The sequence below is a fragment of the Physella acuta genome, unplaced genomic scaffold, assembly GCF_028476545.2.
Source record: "Physella acuta isolate Inbredline_101_S28 unplaced genomic scaffold, ASM2847654v3 ptg000551l, whole genome shotgun sequence".
Lineage (NCBI taxonomy): Eukaryota > Metazoa > Mollusca > Gastropoda > Physidae > Physella > Physella acuta.
The window spans coordinates 338,643-363,125 of record NW_026732070.1 but is presented as its reverse complement, the minus strand read 5'-3'; the positions used below and the strand labels follow the sequence as shown (position 1 = coordinate 363,125).

At 34.6% G+C, this 24,483-nt stretch overlaps 1 protein-coding gene across 1 annotated transcript; it reads right to left on the bottom strand.

The window, feature by feature from the left end:
• Positions 1–15,669: 15,669 nt before the first annotated feature.
• On the bottom strand, positions 15,670–21,431 carry LOC131946308 (centrosomal protein of 78 kDa-like). The gene is made up of 5 exons (XM_059307001.1): positions 21,359–21,431; positions 19,964–20,121; positions 18,220–18,488; positions 16,832–16,941; positions 15,670–15,970 (listed from the first exon to the last, which is right to left on the bottom strand). The coding sequence occupies exons 1-5, from the start codon at positions 21,419–21,421 to the stop codon at positions 15,710–15,712; spliced, it is 861 nt and encodes a 286-aa protein (XP_059162984.1). The 5' UTR covers positions 21,422–21,431; the 3' UTR covers positions 15,670–15,709.
• Between the last annotated feature and the right edge of the window lie 3,052 nt (positions 21,432–24,483).

Here is a 24,483-nt window from a genome sequence, read left to right as displayed (position 1 = left end):
CGAGTATTTAATACATGTTTTAACTCTATTTCAGTTAGGAAGACACACATTTAAATACAAGTATAAGGTCTTATTCTAAGATAACTTTTTATATTTGAGTTGAGTGTCCTCCAACTTTCGGGAGTGGTGCTTTACTGTATTTCCGGTTTTTAAAATAACTACAACTTGCGTACCGTTTCATTTTGGTGAACACAATTTCCGATATATGTACCAAATCTTCTACTCGGTTTTCAGCCATCTGTTTATCAACTTCCGCTAATCGGAAGTGGTATTTTAATTCTACCTCTTTGTGAACATGAGAGCTTGAGTACAACTTTAGTTAGGTAGATAAAATTTCATATGTATGTATTAACATCCGTACCTAAATTGAGTTATTTCCGGTAACCGTAAGTCGCACTAATTTTATCTTGCATATGGGTAACCAGTTTGAGCACATTTTTTTTCGGACAGGCTCTACTATTCCTTAAAAAAAAAAACAGGCGGAAAGTCTCGCCATGAACTGAATTAGAAAATAGTCCAGGAATTTAAAAATGTAATATCTCCAGTACAATTTGAAACATCATACTGATATTTTGTTCCTGAGCAGAGGCGTAGCGACGGGAAGGGGGATGGGATGGGTATTTATGTCCCCGGGCGCCGACTCTAGGGACGCCAAAATGGGTTGGAAAAAAATAATTAAAAGCTCATTTTAGCTACAGTTTTGAATGATAAACATAAATAATCTATGGGGGGGGGGGGGGGGGGGTGCCGAATTGAAAGTTTGCCCCCGGGCGCCAAGAGGAGGGATCGCTACGCCTCTGTTCCTGAGTTCGCTTTAATCTTTTACCGTCGATAGATTCTCTCAAATACATGCGTTCAGATAGAACGATAGGGAAATTTAAAAAAAAATATTTTGAAAATTATAACACCTATAAAAATCAGATTGTAAAAGGTAGTATTCGGACATCATTTCTCGAAGGGCGGAAAAACAAAATCAGCCTTATTTTTCATTCACAATGTCGTTATCCAGGGAAAAGAAAGCATACATGTATGTAAATTGATTGTAGTTGGTTCAATACCTGGGATTAAACTCATAACCAACTCACAAATTACTCTGGGTAAATTTTGGCTCCCCTATCCTGTGATTTTTGCCCTACCCCTCCTCCTCCTCATTCCACACCTCATGAGTTTTTTTTGTTTACTTCACTTGATCTGATTTAACTCTACTCACGTCATACTTAAAAAAAAATGCTTGCTCACATACCTGCATGTCTGATATAGTGCATACTTATAAACTAAAACTTATTGAAACTTTTATCAACAGGTTATCATTATAAGATGTCTCTAGTTAATATGACGGAAGATTTGCCCAATAGTTCGTACGGACATGAGCGAATAGACAAAAATGGGAAGGAATCCTCTCTTGCTCTGATTGTAATTCCGCAGCTTATTTGGGACTTTTTTATGACATTTGATAACAACGTGTGTTGCAGCATACTTGGTGTGTTGGGAATATCGGGAAACATCATCAACATCATCGTCTTTTACAAGCAGGGCTATGAGGACAGCGTCAATATAACTTTAACTGCTCTGGCTGTCAGTGATATCGGGGCGTTGGTCACTGTGTTACTGGCCAGTGTCTTCATCAACCCTTGGTTTTTGAAAGCGGACGTGGACATTTTACAAACAGATTTATTCGCAATGATTGCCGGTTTCCCACACAATTATTTCATCCGTGTGTGTGGGTTGATCACAGCCTTCGCGTCGTGTGAGAGATGTCTGTGTGTTTTGGTGCCCCTTAAAGTCAAACAAATTGTCACCAAAAGATTTTCAGTTATTGTCAACGTGCTTACATTTATCATAATGTTGATGGATCTGTTTCCTGTGTATTACGTTGTTTATCTAGATTGGAGATTTGTTCCTGAGTTAAATAAAACAATGATTGCGTCCCTTTACCGGCAAAACCCGTACGATATTTTTGGCATTTCATATTTCGTGACTGATCTTTTCATTCCATATTTTACGTTTTTCATCATTATAGTCTCCAATGCAACAATCGCCATAAAACTAAAATCAAGATCCGAATGGCTAAATTCTGTTTCTCATCAAAACCCTAACAAAGAGAAGTTCGTGTCTAACAAAGAAAAAAAAGTTGTCCTGATGTTGACTGTCGTCTCTGTCATCTTCATCGTCTGCCTTATCCCACAGTCTGCAACGATGATAGCTGTGAGTCAAGTTCCAGAACTTTCCAATGGTCAAATCTACTACAACATATCCCTCCTGTGTTACAGTATCTCCTTCGTCATGGAGTCCATCAGTTCTAGCGTCAACATTATCGTCTACTACAGGATGAGCAGCAGATACAAAAAGACATTACGCGCCATCTTTTTCAAGAAGTAATTCTCTAAAACTAAAAAACGGATTTTAACATTTTATTTTTCTATAACTGTTCTAATTTAGCTAGAAATATGCATGTTGATATCGGTTCAATTCTTTAAATCTGTTTCATTTTTATTTTGAATTTTAAGTAAGACATGTTAAGATTAAAAGAGCATAGAATAAAAATAAATTGTCCATTATTAAATGGTTAATAGAATTTTTTATTTATGTATACTACAAAGTTCAGATGGACACTGTTCATCTTTGGTTTGTGATAGATAAGCAAATAGTAGAAAGCTCCACTTAATCACCGTTGTACAATATACTTATGTTTTTCATTTTTGTACTTTAACATGAATAGATGTTTAGAAAACTCAATATTTATCTTTTCTAAAATAAGTTTTTTTTTTTAAATGAAACGTATTATTTCATGTAAAATTATCCTTCACAAAAATTATCCTTTTTTTGAAAGATTTCACAATTTACTCCGCCTTTAAATTAATGATGATAAAAAATTCTGTTGTTGCTTGAGGTTGTGGTAAATGTTAAGGCCTTGTGTTTATGTTGAAGTTTCTGTTCCTGTTCAAGTTTTTTGTTTTGTTAGTCGTTCTTGTTTTTGTGTTTGGTTAGGGTAAGATTTAGATTAGGTTTAGAGTTAAATATTTTTTATCAAAATATTAGAATGTAGACATTTAAATGGAAGTGAAATGTACTCCTAAAACACGAGCAACGCCCGGTATTTGCTGCTTAATAAACACACAAGCCACGGTCCTTTTACAGTTTTCACAAATGCCAGTGCAGGGCCTGGCCGGAACGGCTAGTAGATGCTCTAAAGTTCTAACTCTGTGATCTTCAATGTACTGTATCGTAGAACGTCTCTTATAAAATGCGTCTTGTTCTGGATGTTTTGTTTTAGGAATCATCGATTTCACTCTCTAGACTTAAACTTTTGTCGATTTGTCTAGTCGCTAACCAGGTAAAATTTTCATTGCGCATTTTTTTCTCCATCAAATCTCGAATTCTAAGCAGTAGCGTAGCGAGGGGGGGGGGGGGGAGGGGGGGGGGGACGGACGTATGTCCCCGGGCGCCGACCTTAGGGGGCGACAAAATGGGTTGGAAAAATAAATTGAAAGGTTGAGGTGGATGCAAATCGAAAGTTTGAAGGGGGGGTTGCAAATCGAAATCTTGAGGGGGGTGCAAATCGAAAGTTTGAGGGGGGGGGGGTGCAAATCGAAATCTTGATGGGGGGGGGGGGGTGCAAATCGAAATCTTAAGGGGGGGGGGGGTGTGTGTTTGCAAATCGAAAAGTTTGTCCCCGGGCGCCGGGAAGGGTCGCTACGCCTCTGATTCTAAGTCGTGATATGAAAATTGTAAAATTAGAAAAAAATTATTTAAAAAAAATCAAAGCACTAACAGAACTATTTGGGGGCCCAGCGAGATTTTCCCCGGTAGACCTGCAAGCCACGCCCACCCCTTATTGTGTAGATGACCAATGTCGGCGGGCTTGTTTTCTATTTAGAACGGCTATCAGAATGTCAGATTTTTGATGAAGAATGGAATGTCTGATAATTTTAGCTTGTACGAGGGATGGTTTGACTTAAGGTTATTTTTAAGTGAACTTTTTAAGTTCCTTAATGAGTGCTTCATTATTAATTGTAAGGGAACCCTCGTAGGGTTCAGTTGATCTTTCTGTTGTTTTTTAGATCTATTTTTGTTTACTGTTTTTCTTTTTTTAAATAAGCTTTTACTTAGTTTACAATGTCTGTGGGTTTTTTATAGCCCCCCCCCCTCCCCCCCCCCCCCCACCATTCCCGTAGAGACGCAAGAAAGAAATTCTAAATGCGACTTTTGTCATGTTTAGGTGCAAGGTTTAGGTATGACTACAACTATATTTAGTATCAATGTGCAGTAACTACGTGTAGATCAAGCTTAAATCGGTTAAAATACCGATTCTGGAAAAAAATCCGTTTTCAATTACATTTTTTGTTTCCTGTGAAATTTGAAGTTAAGGTGGTGATTTTGGTATTGGTTTAGGATTAAACAAAAAGACAACACTATCAACCTAGCGCCCGTTGTATTTCTCCCTCAACGGGCCATTTATCTCGTAGTCAATGGGTACCGAACAAAGTTTGACTTCTTTAACGGGAAAATACTTAAAGCTTTTGTAGCCTGTGTGTATATTATATTTCGATTTATAGTGAAGATAACTTCATAGTTTTACGGTTCTGGACTCTGAATTTTCTGTTAACAGCATTGTTTATGCATCTGAAATGGGTGGGAATAGTGAATAGACGGTTTCTTTTTTTTTGATATATTATTACTGGAATATAGATCTCTCTAGTGACATTTCCTAATTATTTAATATTTTATCACATGGCGCTGTGAAAGAAAACTTTTTTTTTTAAGATGTTTAACAAAATTTTTAAAATAAATATTTTATTTTCAATAAAACAAATGACATCATTATGTTTATATCAAAGTCTGTACGTAATTAAAATATCTAACACATTTAAAAAATCAACTTTTAAAATAGAATGCATGCGAAATCAATTTTTTTTTATAATTTAAAAAAAATACTTTTATTTTCAATTTTAAAACAAATACAATACCATCATACACCATTTAGGAAAAGATGGAGAGATTTACAGTTAAGCCCATCTCAGAGACAGAATGCTCTTTGAAATCAAATTTATGTTGCTTTCTTACAAGCTTTTATTTAACTCACTTCCTCTTTCTGTCGTCAGTCTGTCTATCTAGATCGAAACGGCCGAGCGAAATTGCAGATATGGTTCGTAATTGGTACGTGGGTCAAGACATGAAGACAATGCGTCATGACATTAAATTTGACTTAATTGGTAGCCCGATTAATTTTTTTTAATTAACTAAAATTTTAACCAAATTAGTAGGCAATTCTATCCCCACGCGTCATCACGGCAAAAGCGCGTAACTCTATTGTAAATAAAAACAAGTAAAGTACTAAAAAAATTTCATAAAAAATATTTTAATAACACGCTTTTATGTAATAATGCACTAAAAAGTAGAAAATAAATTATACACTACTTTTTTAATTACTATAAAAAAAGCGTGGGTCTCTTCCTAAATAATAGTAAGGGTATCCAATAGATACTAAAGTGGCCCACGCTTTTCCTTATAGTAATTTAATTTTTTAAATAGTAGTGTATAATTAATTTTCTACTTTTTAGTGAATTATAACATAAAAGCTTGTACTTAAAACGTTTTTTATGAAAAATTTTCTTTTTTTATAACTAAGTTGTGAGAGAAAAATATTTTTTTTTTTTTTTTTTTTTTTTTTTTTTTTTTTTTTTTAAATACTTTTATTTTCAATTAAAACAAGTACATCAACATCAAATTTTTAAACATAATTTTGAACACCAAATGAAAACGAAAGGTTTTGCAAATGTACATAATGAATATTTACATAATGTCATGTATTTGATTATAAAAAAAATTGCAAAGGATGACAGTAAAAGGGGTGAAGGTCAAATGAAAGTGTCAGAAGTCTGGGTGGGGAGAGGAAAGGAAATTTTTCAGAGAGGGTCAATGGGACAGTGAAACATTTTCTATGTAGGGAAACAACTTAAGTTGACTAGTTGAAAGGGTGTTGTAGTGGTCGCATTTAGTTTTCAAAAGGTTGCAGTGTGAAAGATGAGGGGAAAGAGACAAGATAAATAAGTTCTGGATATTGATGTTGCGGTGGGTGGTGGGGTCGTTGGAACAGTTAAAGGGATTGTGGGGTTATCATGTCTGGGGGTAAAGTGGATAGAGGGGGAGAGAGGAGGGGGTAGATTTTTTTTTATTTTTATTTTTATTAATTCAATTGTTTTAAACATTTAAATCAGTAATAATAATATATTTGATAGATTTTACATAGCATCAAAGACATGAACAGTGAACATCAATTGCATATATAATAATCAAAGGGAAAAAATGAAATGGCATAAGAACTAGATTAAAATAAGGTGTGCAAACTAGGTTTCTCTTCACTGCTTAATTTAGTGTGCTGCGGAGTCAAAAGTTCACACTGTAGCCACCCATGGACAGAAATAGAAACGAGCGTGGGAGAAGTGTCTCTGTAATCACGTACTGATCTATCGTTCCAAAACTTTCCATGACATAAAATTGACCCTTGGCAATGAGGGCACGCTACCTTGAAATGTCCGCCAGTCCGGTTGAGTGGGGGGGGGGGGGGGGGGAGTGTGTGTGTGTTGGGGGGGGGGGGGGGTTGAGGTGGGTATCTCTTTCTACCATTCAGGTTGTGCATTTTAAAACCCGGGAAACAGAAGACTGTTCTAATGTTAATTTACTTTGGGGGCTGATCGAGTGATGTTTGGCTTGAGACTGTCTAAATTAAAATTAATACTTTATTTATTTCTTTCCTGTATATTTCTTTTTTTTTTCTCAGTTAAGTGAGAGTTCCCAGTCTATGTCTTAGTTTTGCTTGAAATATTTCTTTTAACTCGATGTCCGTGTATTTTGTGAAAAAATATCTGACTTTATTCCTAATTTGCCATATAGTCGATCTATAAATAGCCATTGCTACTAGTCTGTTTTCGTCTTCTGTTCTTTGTCTAGTCGTGTTAATTAAATTAAGTGTGATTGCTTTATTTGTTGTGGCTGTTTGATTGGTGGTGTTTAATATTTTCGCAAGTGTTTGCTTTGTTTTCTGTACTAATATACAATCTAAATAAATGTGTTTCTCAGTTTCTTGTATATTTTGTTTACACGTTTGACATGTTATTTTAACATTTTGATTTGACTTTGTATTTCGTGAAACTGGAGTTGTGTTAAAAATCAGTCTGTATGCTATTTCCCTTTCTTTTGGTGTAATGCGTTTATTATGTAGGTTTCTAAATGTATCTTTAATGTCTATTATATTGTGTTCCCTGGCCCAACTAATTCTCGTGTATAAGGGTGTCGCTTGTTGTTTGATTAGGATGTCGTATATTTTTTTTGTGTCTTCCCCAATAATGCTTTTGTTTCCTTGGAATGTTGCTAGCGTTTCTTTATAAAAGCTGCCTATGTCATTTCCCCCATAGTGTGGTGTTATGATGTTTAATTTTAAAATGCTCTTTATGTTTAACCCAATGTAGTATTGTGCTAATGGATGATAATGTGGTTCTATCCTTATTCTATCCAGGTGTTTTAATCGGAAGGTGTTTATTTTAGTTTGAATGTCGTGTAGCCCTATACCTCCATTTAATTTATTTTGTATTAAGGTTTTGTGGCTAATGTTTCTAATCGTATTTTTGAAAATAAACTCTCTAATGTGCTTGTTTATTTTTTTAATAAATGAGTTGGGTATTGTAGAGTTCGTCGCTACGAAAATTATTTTTGGAATGATATATCTGTTTACTAATGCAGCTCTGGCAAAAATGGTTGTATTGCAGTATTGGTATTTTTCCAGATTGTGATTTATTTTATTTTTCAGTGTGGTCCAAGTTTCTTGGTCGTTTATTGTGGGATCGCTAATATAGGTTATTCCATAAATTTTGAGTTTGTCAGTTATTGTTATGTCTATGTGATAGTTATCTTTACCTTTCCATTTACCTATACCCATTACTTTTGATTTTTCTGCGTTTATTTTTCCCCCGCTCCCTTTCCCAAAGTTGTTGAATTTTTCTATTACAGCCTGTATTGCTTTTTCTGTTTGTACTAAGAAAGTAGTGTCGTCTGCGTATGCAAGTATTTTCTTGCCTACCGTGTTTGGAATGTACAGTCCTTTAATCGAGTTGTCCTGTCTAATGTTTTCTAGTAGGGGTTCTAAGCTTAGGATGTATAGTAGGGGAGATAAAGGACAACCTTGTCTAACTGATTTCTGTATGTGAAAAGCGCTTGTAACACTGTTGTTTATTAATAAATGACTATGTGCATTGTTATATATTATTTTTATCCATGTTTTAAAATAGTGTCCTAGGTTGTAAGCATCTATTGTTTTTATTAACCATGTATGATCTACTCTGTCGAACGCTTTCTGTTGGTCGATGCTAAGAATCGCTAGTTGTGTGTCTTTCTGCGTGCTATAATGTATGATGTCTCTGATTAAGTGCGTGTGGTTGTGTATGTTTCTACCTGGTATGCTATACTGCTGATCGGGGTGTATTAACTTAGATATGAAGGGTTCGAGTTTCTTAACTAAAGTTTTTGTCAATATTTTATAATCACTGTTAAGTAAAGATATAGGTCTGTAATTTATAATTTTTGTCCTGTCCGTATCATTTTTGGGAATGAGTGTTATATATGCCCTGTTAAAATCTGTAGCACAATCCTCTCTTTCATGTATGTCCTGAAATGTAGCGTGTAAAAGGAGTATTAAGTCATTTTTGAAGGTTTTATAAAATTCATTGGTTAGTCCGTCTGGTCCTGGAGCTTTATTTAGTTTTAATCCGTCTATAGTCTTGGATATTTCCTCTTTAGTAATTGGCGCGTTGATTTTGGTACAGTCATTGTTGTCTAGCCTTGTTGTGTACTTAAGATAATGTTCTTGTATTTTATAGTCTGTATCTTCCTTATTGAAGAGGTTTTGATAGTATAAAGTAAACTGACGTTTTATACTTTCCAGGTCATTTGTTATAGTCCCGTCGTCATCTGTTATGCTACATATCTGTTTACTGTTGCAGTGTATTTTTTCCAAAATTGTGTTGTAATGGGAGGGGTCTTCGTTGCCTATCATGTCTATTCTACTACGTATTAGCGCTCCCTTGTGTCTATGTGTTTGTATTTTGTTTAATTCTGATTCTACTTTTTCAATTTTGTCCTGCGATGCATTATGACTGATTAACGTATCTGGTTGTCTGTCTAGTAGTTCTTCCATAATTTTCCTATCTGTGTTTATTTGCCTTGCTATTTTGATAGAGTATTCCCGTACCATATATTTGAAATCTTCCCAGAGCTCTAGTGCATGTGTGTTTGATGCTCTCTGTGTGAATTCTGATGCTAGCTTCCTTATTTCTGTGATGTATTCGCTATTTTCTAAAAGCGTGTTGTTGAGTTTCCAATATGTATTCTTTGTTCTGTGAGTGGGGTTAATTTGTAGTTGAGCAATAACTATTTTGTGGTCTGTAAATGTAAGTGTCTGAGCGAGGTGTTTTACTTTGTTTACCGTTATGCTTTCATGAGCATATATTCTGTCTAGCCTAGCTGCGCTATGATGTGTTCTGCTGTAGTGCGTTGTTTCAGTGAAATTTAGTGTATTCTTGTAGGTGTCTTTTAAGCTTGTCGTTTTTATTATATTGTTTAATGTATTAATTTGTTCTTTATCGTGTTTTAGCCTTTTCGTTTTCCTGTCATTTTGTCCTATTAGGTCTGTATCATCAATGACCATATTAAAATCACCTGCTAAAAGTATCGTCTTGTTTTTGTATTCGGTATTTATAAGTTCATTAAGCGTGTGGTAGAAATGTTTTTGTTCTTGTCTATGTGTTGGGGCGTATATATTGATGATTGTTATTTCTGTTTTGTCAATATCCAATGTGATGCATGCTATCCTGCCCTGTTTATCCGTGTATGTACTTTTAATTTTGTGTTTGTCTGATGTACAAAGTATACTGGTTCCTCTGCAGTTGGAACCAGTACTGTGCAGTGAGTTTTTAATACCGATATATGCATCTAGTTTATTTGCCTCTTCTGTAGTTCCAATGTTAGTTTCCTGTAAAGTAAGATGTCAATATTGTGTTTGTTTATTATGTTGTTTATATAATGTGTTTTGAGAAAAATATAACTTACACCTTGTTGAATGAAATGTTTCTAGTGTAATTTTATGTTTAGAGGGAAAATGATAAATTCAAGGAAATGTTATAATCAATACTGCAGATCATTTTAATTTTAAATTTTAAATCTAAAAAAATGTTATTTAACCAACATAAATATCTAGAAAAATTGCTTTTAAATAGTATTTTATTGACACTAATAACAACGATAAATCTTTATTCTTTTTAAGTTTTGACATTTTTATTTTTTTTAAAATTCTTGAACATTTTTAAAGGGTAGTTTCCCTTGGTTATTTATCATTGATAAAATGGGAGATAAGACGTGTTTACCAAACCCCTATAGGGGCGGAACTCACATTAGGGAAAGTAAACTCAACTTCACTTACCCAATAGACAGTCCGGTTACCAAAGAGCCACGTTTAACAAAGGAACAGTAGCAGACTTTGTGTTAAGTACACAACAGACGGACAGCCAGAGTTATTGAATTTGGCGTTAAAATTTAAAGATCAGGAGCGAATGGAGATACAGAAGTTAACGAAGCTCCTACTCTCTGGCTTGTTTTTACTGTGAAGTAGATACAAACTAGACGCTCGATTAACGTATGCTAAGTGCCAACTTAATCGCTCTAAAACTCTGGGCGCCAAACCGTGTATTGACGAAAGTTGTACCCTATATGGCGCCCCCCGTAAGAAACTTAAGTTTTCTTTTTCGCAGAAATATTCTCGGGAGTATTCTCATCTACTTCCTAAAGTTTCATGGCACTCGGATGAACAGCATTAGAGTTTTATTTTTTATAAACCGTGTATAGAGAAAAAAAATCGCCCCCCCCCCCCTGGGGGCGCCGCCCTTGCAATATTGAACAATATTTGTTTGCAGAACCCTACCATTGAGTGATCTAATCATCTCCCCGAAGTTTCATGGTACACGGATGAACGGTGTGAAACCGAAATTTTATAAACCGTATATAGAGAAAAATCGCAGCCGCCCGTGGCGCCGCCCTTGCGAAATTAAAAAAGGATTTTTTTTTACAGAAACCTTCCCTGCATTGTTCTAATCAACTCCCCCAAAGTCTCATGGCTATCGGATAACGGTGTCACACCAAAATCGACTTATTTTTATAAACCGTATATAGAGAAAAATCGCACCATTCCCTAGAGTTTTATAGAGTTTTATAATGAACTCCCCAAAGTTTCATGCCTATCGGATAAACGATGTCACTTTTATTATTTTTATATACCGTAAATAGAGAAAAATCGGACCCTCCCGTGGCGCCGCCCTTGCGAAATTAAAAATTATTTTTTTACAGAACCCTTCCCTAGAGTGGTATATTGAACTCCCCAAAGTTTCATGGCTATCGGATGAACGATGCCAAACAAAAATCGACTTTTATTTTTAGATACCGTATATAGAAAAAACAAATCGCGCCGTGTCGGGGCGCCACCCCTGCGAATTTGAAATATCTTTTTTTCGCAGAAACCTCCCCAGGAATATTCTCAACAACTTCCTGAAGTTTCATCGTGTGAACGGTGTCACGGCAATTCACTTTTATTATTTTTATCTTACGTACATAGGGAAAAATCGCACCCTCCCGTGGTGCCGCCCTTGCGAAATTAAAAATGATTTTTGTACAGAACCCTTCCCTAGAGTGTTCTAATCATCCCCCCAAAGTTTCATGCCTATCGGATGAACGGTGTTAAACCAAAATAGACTTTTATTTTTATAAACCGTATATAGAGAAAAATCGCAGCCTCCCGTGGCGCCGCCCTTGCGAAATTAAAAGTATTTTTTTACAGAACCTTTCCCTAGAGTTTTATAATGAACTCTCCAAAGTTTCATGCCTATCAGATGAACGGTGTCACTGCAATTCACTTTTATTATTTTTATATACCGTATATAGAGAAAAATCGGACCCTCCCGTGGCGCCGCCCTTGCGAAATTAAAAATTATTTTTTTTACAGAACCCTTCCCTAGAGTGGTATAATGAACTCCCCAAAGTCTCATGGCTATCGGATGAACGATGCCAAACCAAAACCGACTTTTATTTTTATATACCGTATATAGAAAAAAACAAATCGCGCCGTTTCAGGGCGCCGCCCCTGCGAATTTGAAATATTTTTTTTCGCAGAGACCTCCCCAGGAATATTCTCAACAACTTCCCAAAGTTTCAAGGCGATGTGATGAGAGGTGTAGTAATGCATAAAGGACAGACACACAGACACACAGATGCACAGACATACATTGCTTTATATATATATATATATATATATATATATATATATATATATATATATATATATATATATATATATATTCCATATACACTTGTAAGTATGTGTATGCGCATGTGTATACATATTCAATTTTTTTTTTCTGGATGTATTTAATTTTTTTTACCCCCACATCCCCATCCCACCCCATACAAGGATTAACATAGGTTATTACGATTCTCAATAAAACCGTTTTCCTCAGTCATATATATTGCAACGTTGAGTTGATGTAACTCCCCCCCCCCCCCCCCCCCCCCCCCGTCATCCCCACGGTGATTGCTTTAAATTGTGCTCAGATAATATCGAGTTTTGAAATTAAAGTAATATAATCATTATGGAAATGGAGAGCCGCATATTTACATCAAAAGAACCGCTTGCGACTCTCGAACCGCAGGTTGCCGACCCCTGCTCTAGTCGTAACGAGGGTCATGATTCTTTATCAGAAATTCAACTTAGTTTTTGCTTTGTGTTTTCTCCAAGGGAAAAAACTCAAAACTAGATTTCAAAATATTGAAATAATGAAAAAAAAACCTATGTCTTAAATGCTATTACACTACTTTTAATTGTAAACAACAAACTTTTATGACTTAAAAGCAAACTAAAAAAATATTTATCTATAGCTTGTTAATTCAATATTATAGTGTATCAGTAATCCAATAACATCAGTGATTTGAAACCTTAATAAAAATAACACGGTTGCTAGTTAAAATGCAATTTTTTCCAATTAACATTGCACATGGTATTACGAATATTGTCTCTTATATTATTGCAAAAAAAAAAAAAAACTAACAAAGATGCAAGGCATATACATGTAGACATATTATAGATTACGGTAGCGGGCGTTCGGGGTAGTGTTAGTTTATCGTATAAGGAATATCTACATATACATCTACATCCATATCTATATATCTATATCTATATCTATATCTATATCTATATCTATATCTATATATCTATATCTATCATCCGAAGCTGTTTATAGCTGTTTGAAGGATATAGACAAGCAAAGAAGCTGGGGAAAAGGCTACCATGAGGTTGGGGTGGGAAGGGGTGATTGTACTGCGGGATGGGAGAGAGGGGTAATAACATGTGGGTAATGTCTATGACTCGTGCTATTATACACAGCAATATATTTATAAAAACTGTCTAGCTCCAGTAGCTGGCACTCCAATAAAATTTATAAAATCTTGCATGTTCTCTAATTTTTAAATAATTCATTGTTGAATCGCAAGCACCGTGGCTATACCATTTTCCTTTAAAAAAAATAAAGCTGTGTGCCTACTATCTACGTGTTTTTTTTATTTTTTACTTTGATTACTTTTTATTTTAATTATCTGGGCATATATAGCAGACGCTCCGGGTCAAAGGTCATGCTTGTTTTATAACATGTTCTGTAAGAAGTGTGAACGCTAAAGTATACATGTTCTTTGGATAAAATTGTTCCAGATAAAAATAACTTTTGGCGGGCTTTGTGTTCTGGAAATGTATAGTATACATGTCGTAAGTGTAAACGCGGTATAAGGAATAAAACTATTAAATAGAAATATTAAATGAGATTAATTAATTTAACCCCAATATTAACAACAGAAAGGTAAGAAAACATACAAACAAGATAATTCAACCTAATTTTTTTAGTGTTTGATAAACGTAAATAGAAATAAGATAAATTACGTGTCACAAGACATAGCATGTCAGTTAAATAACTTTTATTGTGGTTTATTTTCAAAGAGAGGCCCAATGATACTTTGGACTAATTTAATCGCTAAGTGACCTGGCCACATCTCTGACCTTTAACTTTCTCACATGTAATCCAACATCACATACATGGTCTACCTTTGTTAACACATTTTTTTTTCAAATTCCATTTAAGATTTAAAAGAAACTCCAAAAACACAATTAAAAATAAATAAATTTATTTTGTACAAATTTAGTATACATTTTTTTTTACACAAACATTCAAACCATTTTATGGAAATGTAAGATTAATACTTTAGTTAAAAAACAAAACAGTTAAAAATTTTAACCCTGCATGCTAGGACGAGATGAGACAATGGAACAATAAAAAAATTTGATTAGATTAAAACATGTTATAATTTGTAAAGATAATTACAACTTAAAAAAAAGCAGGGCAGTAGATTTTTAATTTAAAAATGTGAGCAACTGTTTACAGATCAATACATTTTTTGGACGGAAAAAATAAAAACATGCATAGATGTATAGCGGACTTGCAGTGATAATGTTAAAAGGACTGGAACTATGAGTAGAAAGACAAACAACTAGTAGTAATATAAGTTACTTACTGAGCTGTCTGAAAAAAAATTATTTTAAAACTAAAACTTGTCTAGATACAGGAAAAGCACCCATGAGAAATATAATACAAATAAGTAAGTTGTACATATAAAAACTGGGCATGCACTGTAAATTAATTTACTTTGAACAAGATGTACATCCACCATCAAATAACACAGGCATGTCTGATGTGAAAGATGGAATGTTGATCCTGTGTAGTGATGAATAAACAGTCATTGTATACAAATTTAAAAATGGTTTTGCATATGACTTAAAAGAAAATTCTAACAATGTACAAAAAGACAAAGAGAATTTGAAACTATTTTTAGTTATATTCAGATCCTAGATCTATACATTTATCATTCTGAATTTTTTTTTGTTTATTACAAAAATAATGAAAAAAAAAAAAAGTTTTTTGACATAATACTGAAGGGAGACAATTGCTAAAGGAAAAAAAAATATTTAAAAATAAATCAAAAAATTTAATGAAATAAAACCAAAATTAATTACAGAAAATAATAATGGAATTATTTAATTTTATTATTTAGGCCTAATTATTTAATTTATTAATTAATTTAATTATTAAATTATGAATTAAAATAGAACATCTTGAAAACTTTGAATGAAACCAGACAATAAACTATGGTACACCAAACCAAACATACAAGTAAATACAACTATGCTTTAGAAACACATGAGTTAATTCAAGGGCTAAACAATCTTCATTTTTAAGTAGTTAAAACATTGAAATAAAAATATAGAGTGCACTTATAATATTAGAACTTAATGATTATCAAAACATACTCTTGTTAAAAACAACTAAGAAAAGTTTAAAAAAATTAAAAATAAAAGTAATATTTTAATAAAATCCTAAATTGTGACTATTTCATAAAGTACAAAAATAATGATTCAACACTTTAGCTGAGTTGTGAATTAGATTTAATCATCATACAACAATAAGTCAACATGGGAAACTATAAGCTTCCATTGTTTTTAAAAACCATTTAAAACAAAAAATAGTGGAAAAAACATACACTATCTATGGATACAATTAGACATTAATTAGAGCTAAAAATCATCATCATCATCATCTTCATCATCCTCGTCATGATCCTCATTAGAAATCCTCCCAGAAGACTCCCCATTCTGTCTGGAACCCATCAAGTAGGAGGGCTGCTCATCATACAGGTCAGATTCCTGCAGTCTCAAGTGACCACTGTCCACTTGGTCAGTCCTCAGGTGACCACTGTCTACTTGGTCAGTCCTAGTGGGCTGGTCATCTGGGGGCTGGTGGTGTGTTTTTGAAGTGACCTCCCCTTTGTGACCATTCTGTCAAGGGAGATAATAAAATAAGTAAAACAACATGTTTGTGTACTCATGGTTTAGCCATACCATCAAGGGAGATAAAAATATTAGTCAAATAAAAACAACAAGTTTGTGTAACCTTGGGTAAGCCAAACCACACTGTCACAGCCACTGCAACATATAACCTTGGATGTTAAATTAAAACCGCAGAAACTTGCCCAAATCCTAATCTAAACTAATACTTTGATATCACCCTGTAGTGTGGTTTGGTCAAATTATCAAGTACATATATATTGGTTTCTCTGGAGGCCTATTCAATACATTATGTCAAATAGCTTTCAGTAGTAATTTACAATATGAATATTTTTAAAGATTTAAGAATATTCATGATGTTTTTCTGTTTGATTTCTAGATAGTAAAGACATGCCTGGTAATTTTTTAAAATCTAAAAATACAATAAAAAATGTATTCACTACATTATGTTTTGTCTTTATTTTGTAAACCATAAAGGTAGTGAATACAATTTCTCTAGTGAATACAATTTTTCTATTTTCATACAAATTAAAATATAAAAAATATCTATTCAACTGAATTTCTTTCATACATTTCCTTTATGTATTTCTGAATTTTCAAACTTTTAAAATAACTCTAAAAATATATAAACTATACATTAATTATCTTCCATTAAACTCTCATTCATTTTTCTTTTCAGCTTTTATTGACTGATTTAGAAGTTTTCTAATTTCTAGCATTTCAATTATTTTCAATGAGGTCCTCCAGGATTTTGCTTGTCAGAAGTACAAGGTTGTCACCTAAATCCTTCTGGTTAAGGTCACAGAAAACTTTGACTACCAACATAATAGTATCAAAGAGAAAAGAACTCACAGTTGACTTGGCCCAAGTTCTCTCCCTTGTCTGTCCATCATGACTGAGTGCTGACCTTGTCTCCCTCACCAGCCTGGTGTAGAGCTCGTCTGCTTCTTGTTTGGCTAGTTCTGGACCAGAAACAAAGTTTGGTGGAGTTGAATAAAGTGGTTTAGTGGGGGATTTTTAAAACAAAAATTAGTTGATCAAAGTAGTTTAGTAAGGGGATTTTTTTATCATGGCTCCTGTTTGGCTAGTTCTGGACCAGAGTCAAAGTTTGGTGGAGTTGATCAAAGTAGGGGATTTTTAAAACAAAAATTATCATGGCTTGATAGAATGGACTCTACTTCACCCGTTCATATAGAACCTAGTGTTGGAAGAGGAACTTATTAAACGGACACAAATTATAAACAAAGCAAATCTGAGGGGGAAAATCTAAGCTGAAAAAATTGAAATGTTGTCCTAAAAAATGATAAAAATTGAATTGTCTCCCTTTGCACCTTCTATGTTATATGAGAAGAGTGTCTAAATAAAATAACCCACTTAATTAATCTTACCTTAATCTAGTTATGTCAACTAATCCACTTAATTAATCTTACCTTAATCAAGTTATGTCAACTAATCCACTTAATTAATCTTACCTTAATCAAGTTATGTCAACTAATCCACTTAATTAATCTTACCTTAATCTAGTTATGTCAACTAATCCACTTAATTAATCTTACCTTAATCAAGTTATGTCAACTAATCCACTTATTTAATCTTACCTTAATCTAGTTATGTCAACTAATCCACTTAATTAATCTTACCTTAATCTAGTAATGTCAACTAATCCACTTAATTAATCTTACCCTAATCTAGTTATTTCAAATAATCCACTTAATTAATCTTACCTTAATCTAGTTATGTCAACTAATCCACTTAATTAATCTTACCTTAATCTAGTTATGTCAACTAATCCACTTAATTAATCTTACCCTAATCTAGTTATTTCAAATAATCCACTTAATTAATCTTACCTTAATCTAGTTATGTCAACTAATCCACTTAATTAATCTTACCTTAATCTAGTTATGTCAACTAATCCACTTAATTAATCTTACCCTAAATCTAGTTATTCAAATAATCCACTTAATTAATCTTACCTTAATCTAGTTATGTCAACTAATCCACTTAATTAATCTTACCTTAATCTAGTCATGTCAGCTAATCCACTTAATTAATCTTACCTTAATCTAGTTATTTCAAATAATCCACTTAATTAATCTTACCTTAATCTAGTCATGTCACACTATATTATACCAATATCTCAATCCCTAACATAATCTCTAGCTCTAGCCTAACTCTAAGGTGTGGGTATGGCTAACCAAATATCACCCCCACCTCCAATTAGGATAAACATCACTCACCGCTCTCTTCAGTGTACATGTTAGACTGCATCGTGGGGTCTTTAGCGTTGGGGAACAAGGCATCGTCCGCCATCTTGAAACCAGTCCGGAAGTCTCCGTCAGTCATGGGAACGTTAGCGTAGACAGCGTTGGGTGAAGAGGTCATAGGTCGGGTGGGGGCGGGTCTTCCTGGCTTGTCCTCTTGGGCGTGGCCGTTCTGCTTGGTTGAGTTCCCGTTGAAGGGCATGCGTGATTGGTCAAGTCCGGCCATAGACACAAGCTGACCTAGTCTGGGAATTAAATAAACAACTGGTTGGTTAATTTACAAACAACAACTGGTTGGTTAATTTAAAAACAACAAATGGTTGGTTAATTTAAAAACAACAACTGGTTGGTTAATTTACAAACAACAACTGGTTGGTTAATTTAAAAACAACAAATGGTTGGTTAATTTAAAAACAACAACTGGTTGGTTAATTTAAAAACAACAACTGGTTGGTTAATTTAAAAACAACAAATGGTTGGTTAATTTAAAAACAACAACTGGTTGGTTAATTTAAAAACAACAACTGGTTGGTTAATTTAAAAACAACAACTGGTTGGTTAATTTAAAAACAACAACTGGTTGGTTAATTTACAAACAACAACTGGTTGGTTAATTTAAAAACAACAAATGGTTGGTTAATTTAAAAACAACAACTGGTTGGTTAATTTAAAAACAACAACTGGTTGGTTAATTTAAAAACAACAAATGGTTGGTTAATTTAAAAACAACAACTGGTTGGTTAATTTAAAAACTACAACTGGTTGGTTAATTTAAAAACAACAAATGGTTGGTTAATTTAAAAACAACAACTGGTTGGTTAATTTAAAAACAACAACTGGTTGGTTAATTTAAAAACAACAACTGGTTTGTTAATTTAAAAACAACAACTGGTTGGTTAATTTAAAAACAACAACTGGTTGGTTAATTTAAAAAACAACAACTGGTTGGTTAATTTAAAAACAACAACTGGTTGGTTAATTTAAAAACAAAACAACAACTAGTTGGTTAGGTTTTTTAAAAAACAAGAAATAAAGACAATAATTGTCTTTAGTTGAGTGCTAGCAAAAAAAAAGAAAGAAGCAATGGTAATAAAGATAATTATCAGATTATCAATAAAGTAAGCCTTGCGCTTCTTAACTCCACCTCATATCTATTTAACACTCATCGTACAAACATATTTACAATCAAAACAAACATCCCCTCTACCAGCCATTTTACCTCTACAGAATGTCAAGAAATGATCTTCCTCCCCTTCTTTCCATTTAACATCACTTTCCTCATTGTCAAGAATTACCAAACACGCCCTACAACCCTCCAGCCTCAAAGAATGACCAAACACCTTACAACCCTCCTACCTCAATGTCAAGAATGACCAAACTCACTACGACCCTCCTACCTCAATGTCAAGACCCTCAACGAATGACCAAACACCCCCCACCCTCCTACCTCAACGAATGACCAAACACCCACCCTAAGACCCTCCTGCCTCAATGTCAAGAATGACCAAACACCCCCAACCCTCTAGCCTCAAAGAATAACCAAACACCCCCCACCCTCCTACCTCAACGAATGACCAAACACCCACCCTAAGACCCTCCTGCCTCAATGTCAAGAATGACCAAACACCCCCAACCCTCTAGCCTCAAAGAATGACCAAACACACCCCCAACCCTCCAGCCTCAAAGAATGACCAAACACACCCCTACCCTCCTATCTTACCCCGCCTCCCTCAGCATATCAATGAAGGCGTGGAACTGCTTGAAGGAAGTCTCAATACTCTCCAGGAAACTGGCGTCCTCTAGTGGGCTGGTGTAGGGCTGCTGGACCTTCTGAAGCTGGGCAACAGTCTCTTCCAGCCTGCGATTCTCTAGCATCAGCTACAGACAGGACAAATAGTGTTGGCTACAGACAGGACATTGTCAGCTACAGACAGGACAAATATAGTTGGCTACAGACAGAACAAATAGTGTTGGCTACAGACAGGACAAATGTTGCTACAGGCAGGACAAATATTGTTGGTGTGATTTAAAAATAAAGTTTCATTTCGAACATGATGGTTATTGGGACAGGTGAAGTAGAGTCCACTTGTTTCTGTGACCTCTGCATTTGGTCAACACTATGCCTAGCTGCCTTTACCTTCCTAATATAAGTCAGGCACTTATTGGAGCTGGGTGGACTCAGGGTTGTTCTACAGATTTAAACCCGGATTTGAACTTGAGACTTTTGGTTTAGCATTTGTATGAGCTACCATTCTAATATGTTGATGATTACTAGCTAATTCAGTAAACTGTAATGCCAGTTTTGTTTAACCCCGAGTCCTTCTTCTTCATTCTTAATTTTTAGTGTTGGAAGGGATTGAGCCTTATCTGCCAAAGGGTTTGAACTCGAGACTTTTTTTTTTCGAATTTATCAACCATGAGCTTTTTGCCGACTCGACCACGCCTCAACCACAATTAAGGATACGTGTCAACTGGTTATGTGCAATTGAGGCCATTGACTCTGATTTCAGCCTGCTTTTCTTTTTGGATTTGCTTCCATAGCCTTTGTCCAACCAAGAACAAACTACAAGGCAGCAGTTGTTTGATTTTGGAGTAGAGTGGCTATCCCCAGCTAACGACCCTCATCTGCCCTAGGGTTCGAACTCGAGACTTTTCGGTTTAGCAACCATGAGCTTTACTGACTCGACCACGCCGACCCCAACCCCCAGTCCTGTTATGGTTATAGTTGAACTGTTTGGTCATTAATTAGACATTTATTTAAATGCCTGTCCAGATTTAGTTACTGTATAAGCTGTCTTATGCTGTCAATAAAATTCAGCCAATATCTTTCAGTGAGTTTTTTGAGAAATTTTCCTTTAAATTAAAAGTTAACATTTAAAATTATTTTTCTCAATTTCAATGAAACTAATTTATGTTCACAGAAAATAATTAATAAATAAATGATATAACAATCTAGATGGCCTGAGGTACTAGTCCTAAAAAAATATGATTCAATAAAACTTTCTCAAATATATATTACTCTCATAAGTTAAAATTCTAGTGGTTGAGAGAAACCAGTTTGGGTTAGTCTAGTCTAACCCTCCTTAAGCAATAACTAAGCTGTTCCATGACTGACCTTTATAACCCGCTGGTCAGCCTTAGCTCGAGCTAATCTTTCTTCTTTCAAGTGTCGCCTCATCTGCTCCAGCTCCACCTAGGGGACATAACAAAAGAGACGTCTGATACAAGTTTAAGTTTTAGTACTGCAGTCACCTTTTTAATATGATACCAATGTAAACTTAAATAGTAAGAAAAAACTGTTTGGTGGATGACACAAACATGTGACTAGCTTTGCTTCTGTATAGTTTTGTACATAACAGGCAAAGTTATGTAGGGGACAGCATGATTTTCATTTCATATAATATTTTTAACAAATAATAAAACAATTTAATAGTGACAGTTTCATGCTAAAGATTTTAAGATTGTAACAAACATTGCACTGACAATGCCAGAAAAACAGCTAAAACTCTACTTCAACCTGCTCTAAGGCTTATTGGGTCCCATACCAGGACAAAACAACTACAGGGTGCGAAAAATACTGTATTTGTCTTGTTAAGAGATGACTTTTTAAACCAATAAATCTCTTCTCAACAGTTAGGTGTAACCTTTCATACAGGGCGTTGTTAATATAGACTGACTATATTACGGATTGTATTTTAAATGGAAAAGTTGGGGGGGTGGCAGGTTTTCTTATATGCCCATACATATTATCTGTCAAAAACTATGTACAATGTGACCTACTAAAACAGCTTTCTGATTGGACAGGTCCAGGGACAAGTGGCTCTCCTCCAGTTTTTTAATGGCCGCGGCGGCTTCGCTCTCCATCCTCCTCATCCTGCTGACCCCGGTGTCCACCTCCACGACAACATCCGCGGGGGAGTCGGAGCTGTCATCATCATCATCATCCTTCACGTGGCTGGTGAACAGCAGGGAGGTGGATACGTCGGATGTTGGCTCAGTCAGGAAACGTGACGTGTCTGGTGGGTGACCCCTGGAATACAAAGGTTAAAATTCATATGTGTTAAAGGTCATAATGGTAGAGATACATTATTAAAAATAAATGACTAATTTAAAAAGTCTAACGCCATTGTTGGAACAGCCAGTCTGAGCTAGCCATGATTGATGGAACAGCCACATTGAGCTAGTCATGATTGATGGAACAGCCACAATGAGCTAGCTATGTTTAATGGAACAGCCACATTGAGCTAGCCATGATTGATGGAACAGCCACATTGAGCTAGCCATGATTGATGGAACAGCCACACTAAGGTAGCTATGATTGATGGAACAGCCAGAAAAAACACCATCACAAAAACCCAAAACATGAACCAATAGAAACCCATAACAACACAACCATCAACTGAAGAAACTGCTATACACAAGTAACTATAAATCTTTACTGTAGAGATTCAAACCCCAACCCCACTAACCTAAACCTGTTGGCTCTAGCTGCTGTCCTCCAGGGCAGGCCAGGGCTGGGCTGGACGTCCAGTCTTCTGGCGCTGGTGGTGCCGGTCCTGGCCTTACGTCTACTGCTTGTGGGTGTCACCTGGAACAGTCAACATACAGGTAAACATACAGGTAAACATACAGGTAAACATACAGGTAAACATACAGGTAAACATACAGGTAAACATACAGGTAAACATAATGGTGAACATACAGGTGAACATACAGGTGAACATACAGGTGAACATACAGGTGAAAATACAGGTAAACATACAGGTAAACATACAGGCAAACATACAGGTAAACATACAGGTAAACATACAGGTAAACATACAGGTGAACATACAGGTAAACATACAGGTGAACATACAGGTAAACATAGAGGTAAACACAGGTAAACAAATAGGTAAACATATAGGTAAACATATAGGTAAACATACAGGTAAACATACAGGTAAACATACAGGTAAACATACAGGTAAACATACAGGTAAACATACAGGTAAACATACAGGTAAACAATGGTAAACAAACTATCTCAATAATTTGTTTGATTTTATTAGTTAGGTTCATTCACAAGTAAAGATGTTCTTTTGCAATTTATTTCCTAGTGGTCAAAATAAGAACATTAAACTAGTTATTTTTTGAATTGCCTCAGACTGTAATTTAAAGAATCATTAAAATATTTATTAGATTTAATAAAAAAATTGTATGATTAGTCAATTGCTTAGAGAAATATCATCCACACAGTTACGGTCATTCAAAATTTGTCTGCTTTCAAAATATGTGTACCCCTTATTTAATAAAAAATATTTGAGTAAACCTTAGTCACCTAAATAAGTCTTAAAATATCCATAACAAAACCAAAAACAAAAAAAAGCAACTTGAAATAAGAAATAAACCTAAAAATTAGGAAATTTTCTCCCTTTAATTATAGTTTTATGAATCTTACAACCAATATTTATTTAAGCTTACAAGAGCAACCACATACATCAGCAACAAGAGACACAAAATGCAGCTCATCTTTCTTAAAGACCCACAATGCACCTTGTCAAGTAGATACATTGCACATGCTACAGCTTACAGGCATGCTTTATCCCTTCACCTTACAAGCACAGTGCTCTCATACAAGCATACAAAATACTTTAAGCAGGCAACCAACCACCATTATATTTGTAGGATTACCTCCCTTTCACCCAGCTAGGCAGATTTAGGACAAAGACCAGTAGCAAACACAAAGTTTATATTTTTTAAAGTTTTAAAGAAGTTTATATTTTTCAAAGTTTTATGGACAGCTTTTAATAAAAACCAGGCTCTTTGTTTTTATTGTTAGTGGTGCCAGAAATGGCATACAACATTAAAAAGTTAACCAGGCATCTGAGTTTGGATGTGGTATTTTTTCACCACAACTTATTTCTTCTACATAGGTTTTTTAAATAAAAAGAGATATTATAAAATATATTTAAGTTTTGATAGCTAATGAAGTAAGGGTTTTAATACAACAAACTCAAGGCTTGAATAGTTACAGTGATTGTAGATAAGGGAATGGTGTAGTTGATGGTGCATTTAATCCCTGCTGTGAAAGTGCAGTGTTGGTAGAATTTATTCAATATACATGAGAACACAAAAATAAAGATAGAACAGTGAGGCGTAGTGTTAAATGTAAAACATTTTTACACAAGATTTCAGCTAGATTCCTTTTATAAGCACAATTTTTACACCAGTGATGTAAGGGAAATATTTACTTCTTAT

Bases quoted from the DNA above. Each gene is read 5' to 3' on its own strand.
- LOC131946308 (XM_059307001.1), bottom strand. From the start codon at position 21,421: ATGAGGCGACACTTGAAAGAAGAAAGATTAGCTCGAGCTAAGGCTGAC. The intron at 16,942-18,219 runs GTGAGTGATGTT...TTTCTGGTCCAG, and splicing joins CATGTACACTGAAGAGAGCG to AACTAGCCAAACAAGAAGCA. The intron at 15,971-16,831 runs GTGAGTTCTTTT...CTCCCTTGACAG, and splicing joins GAACTTGGGCCAAGTCAACT to AATGGTCACAAAGGGGAGGT.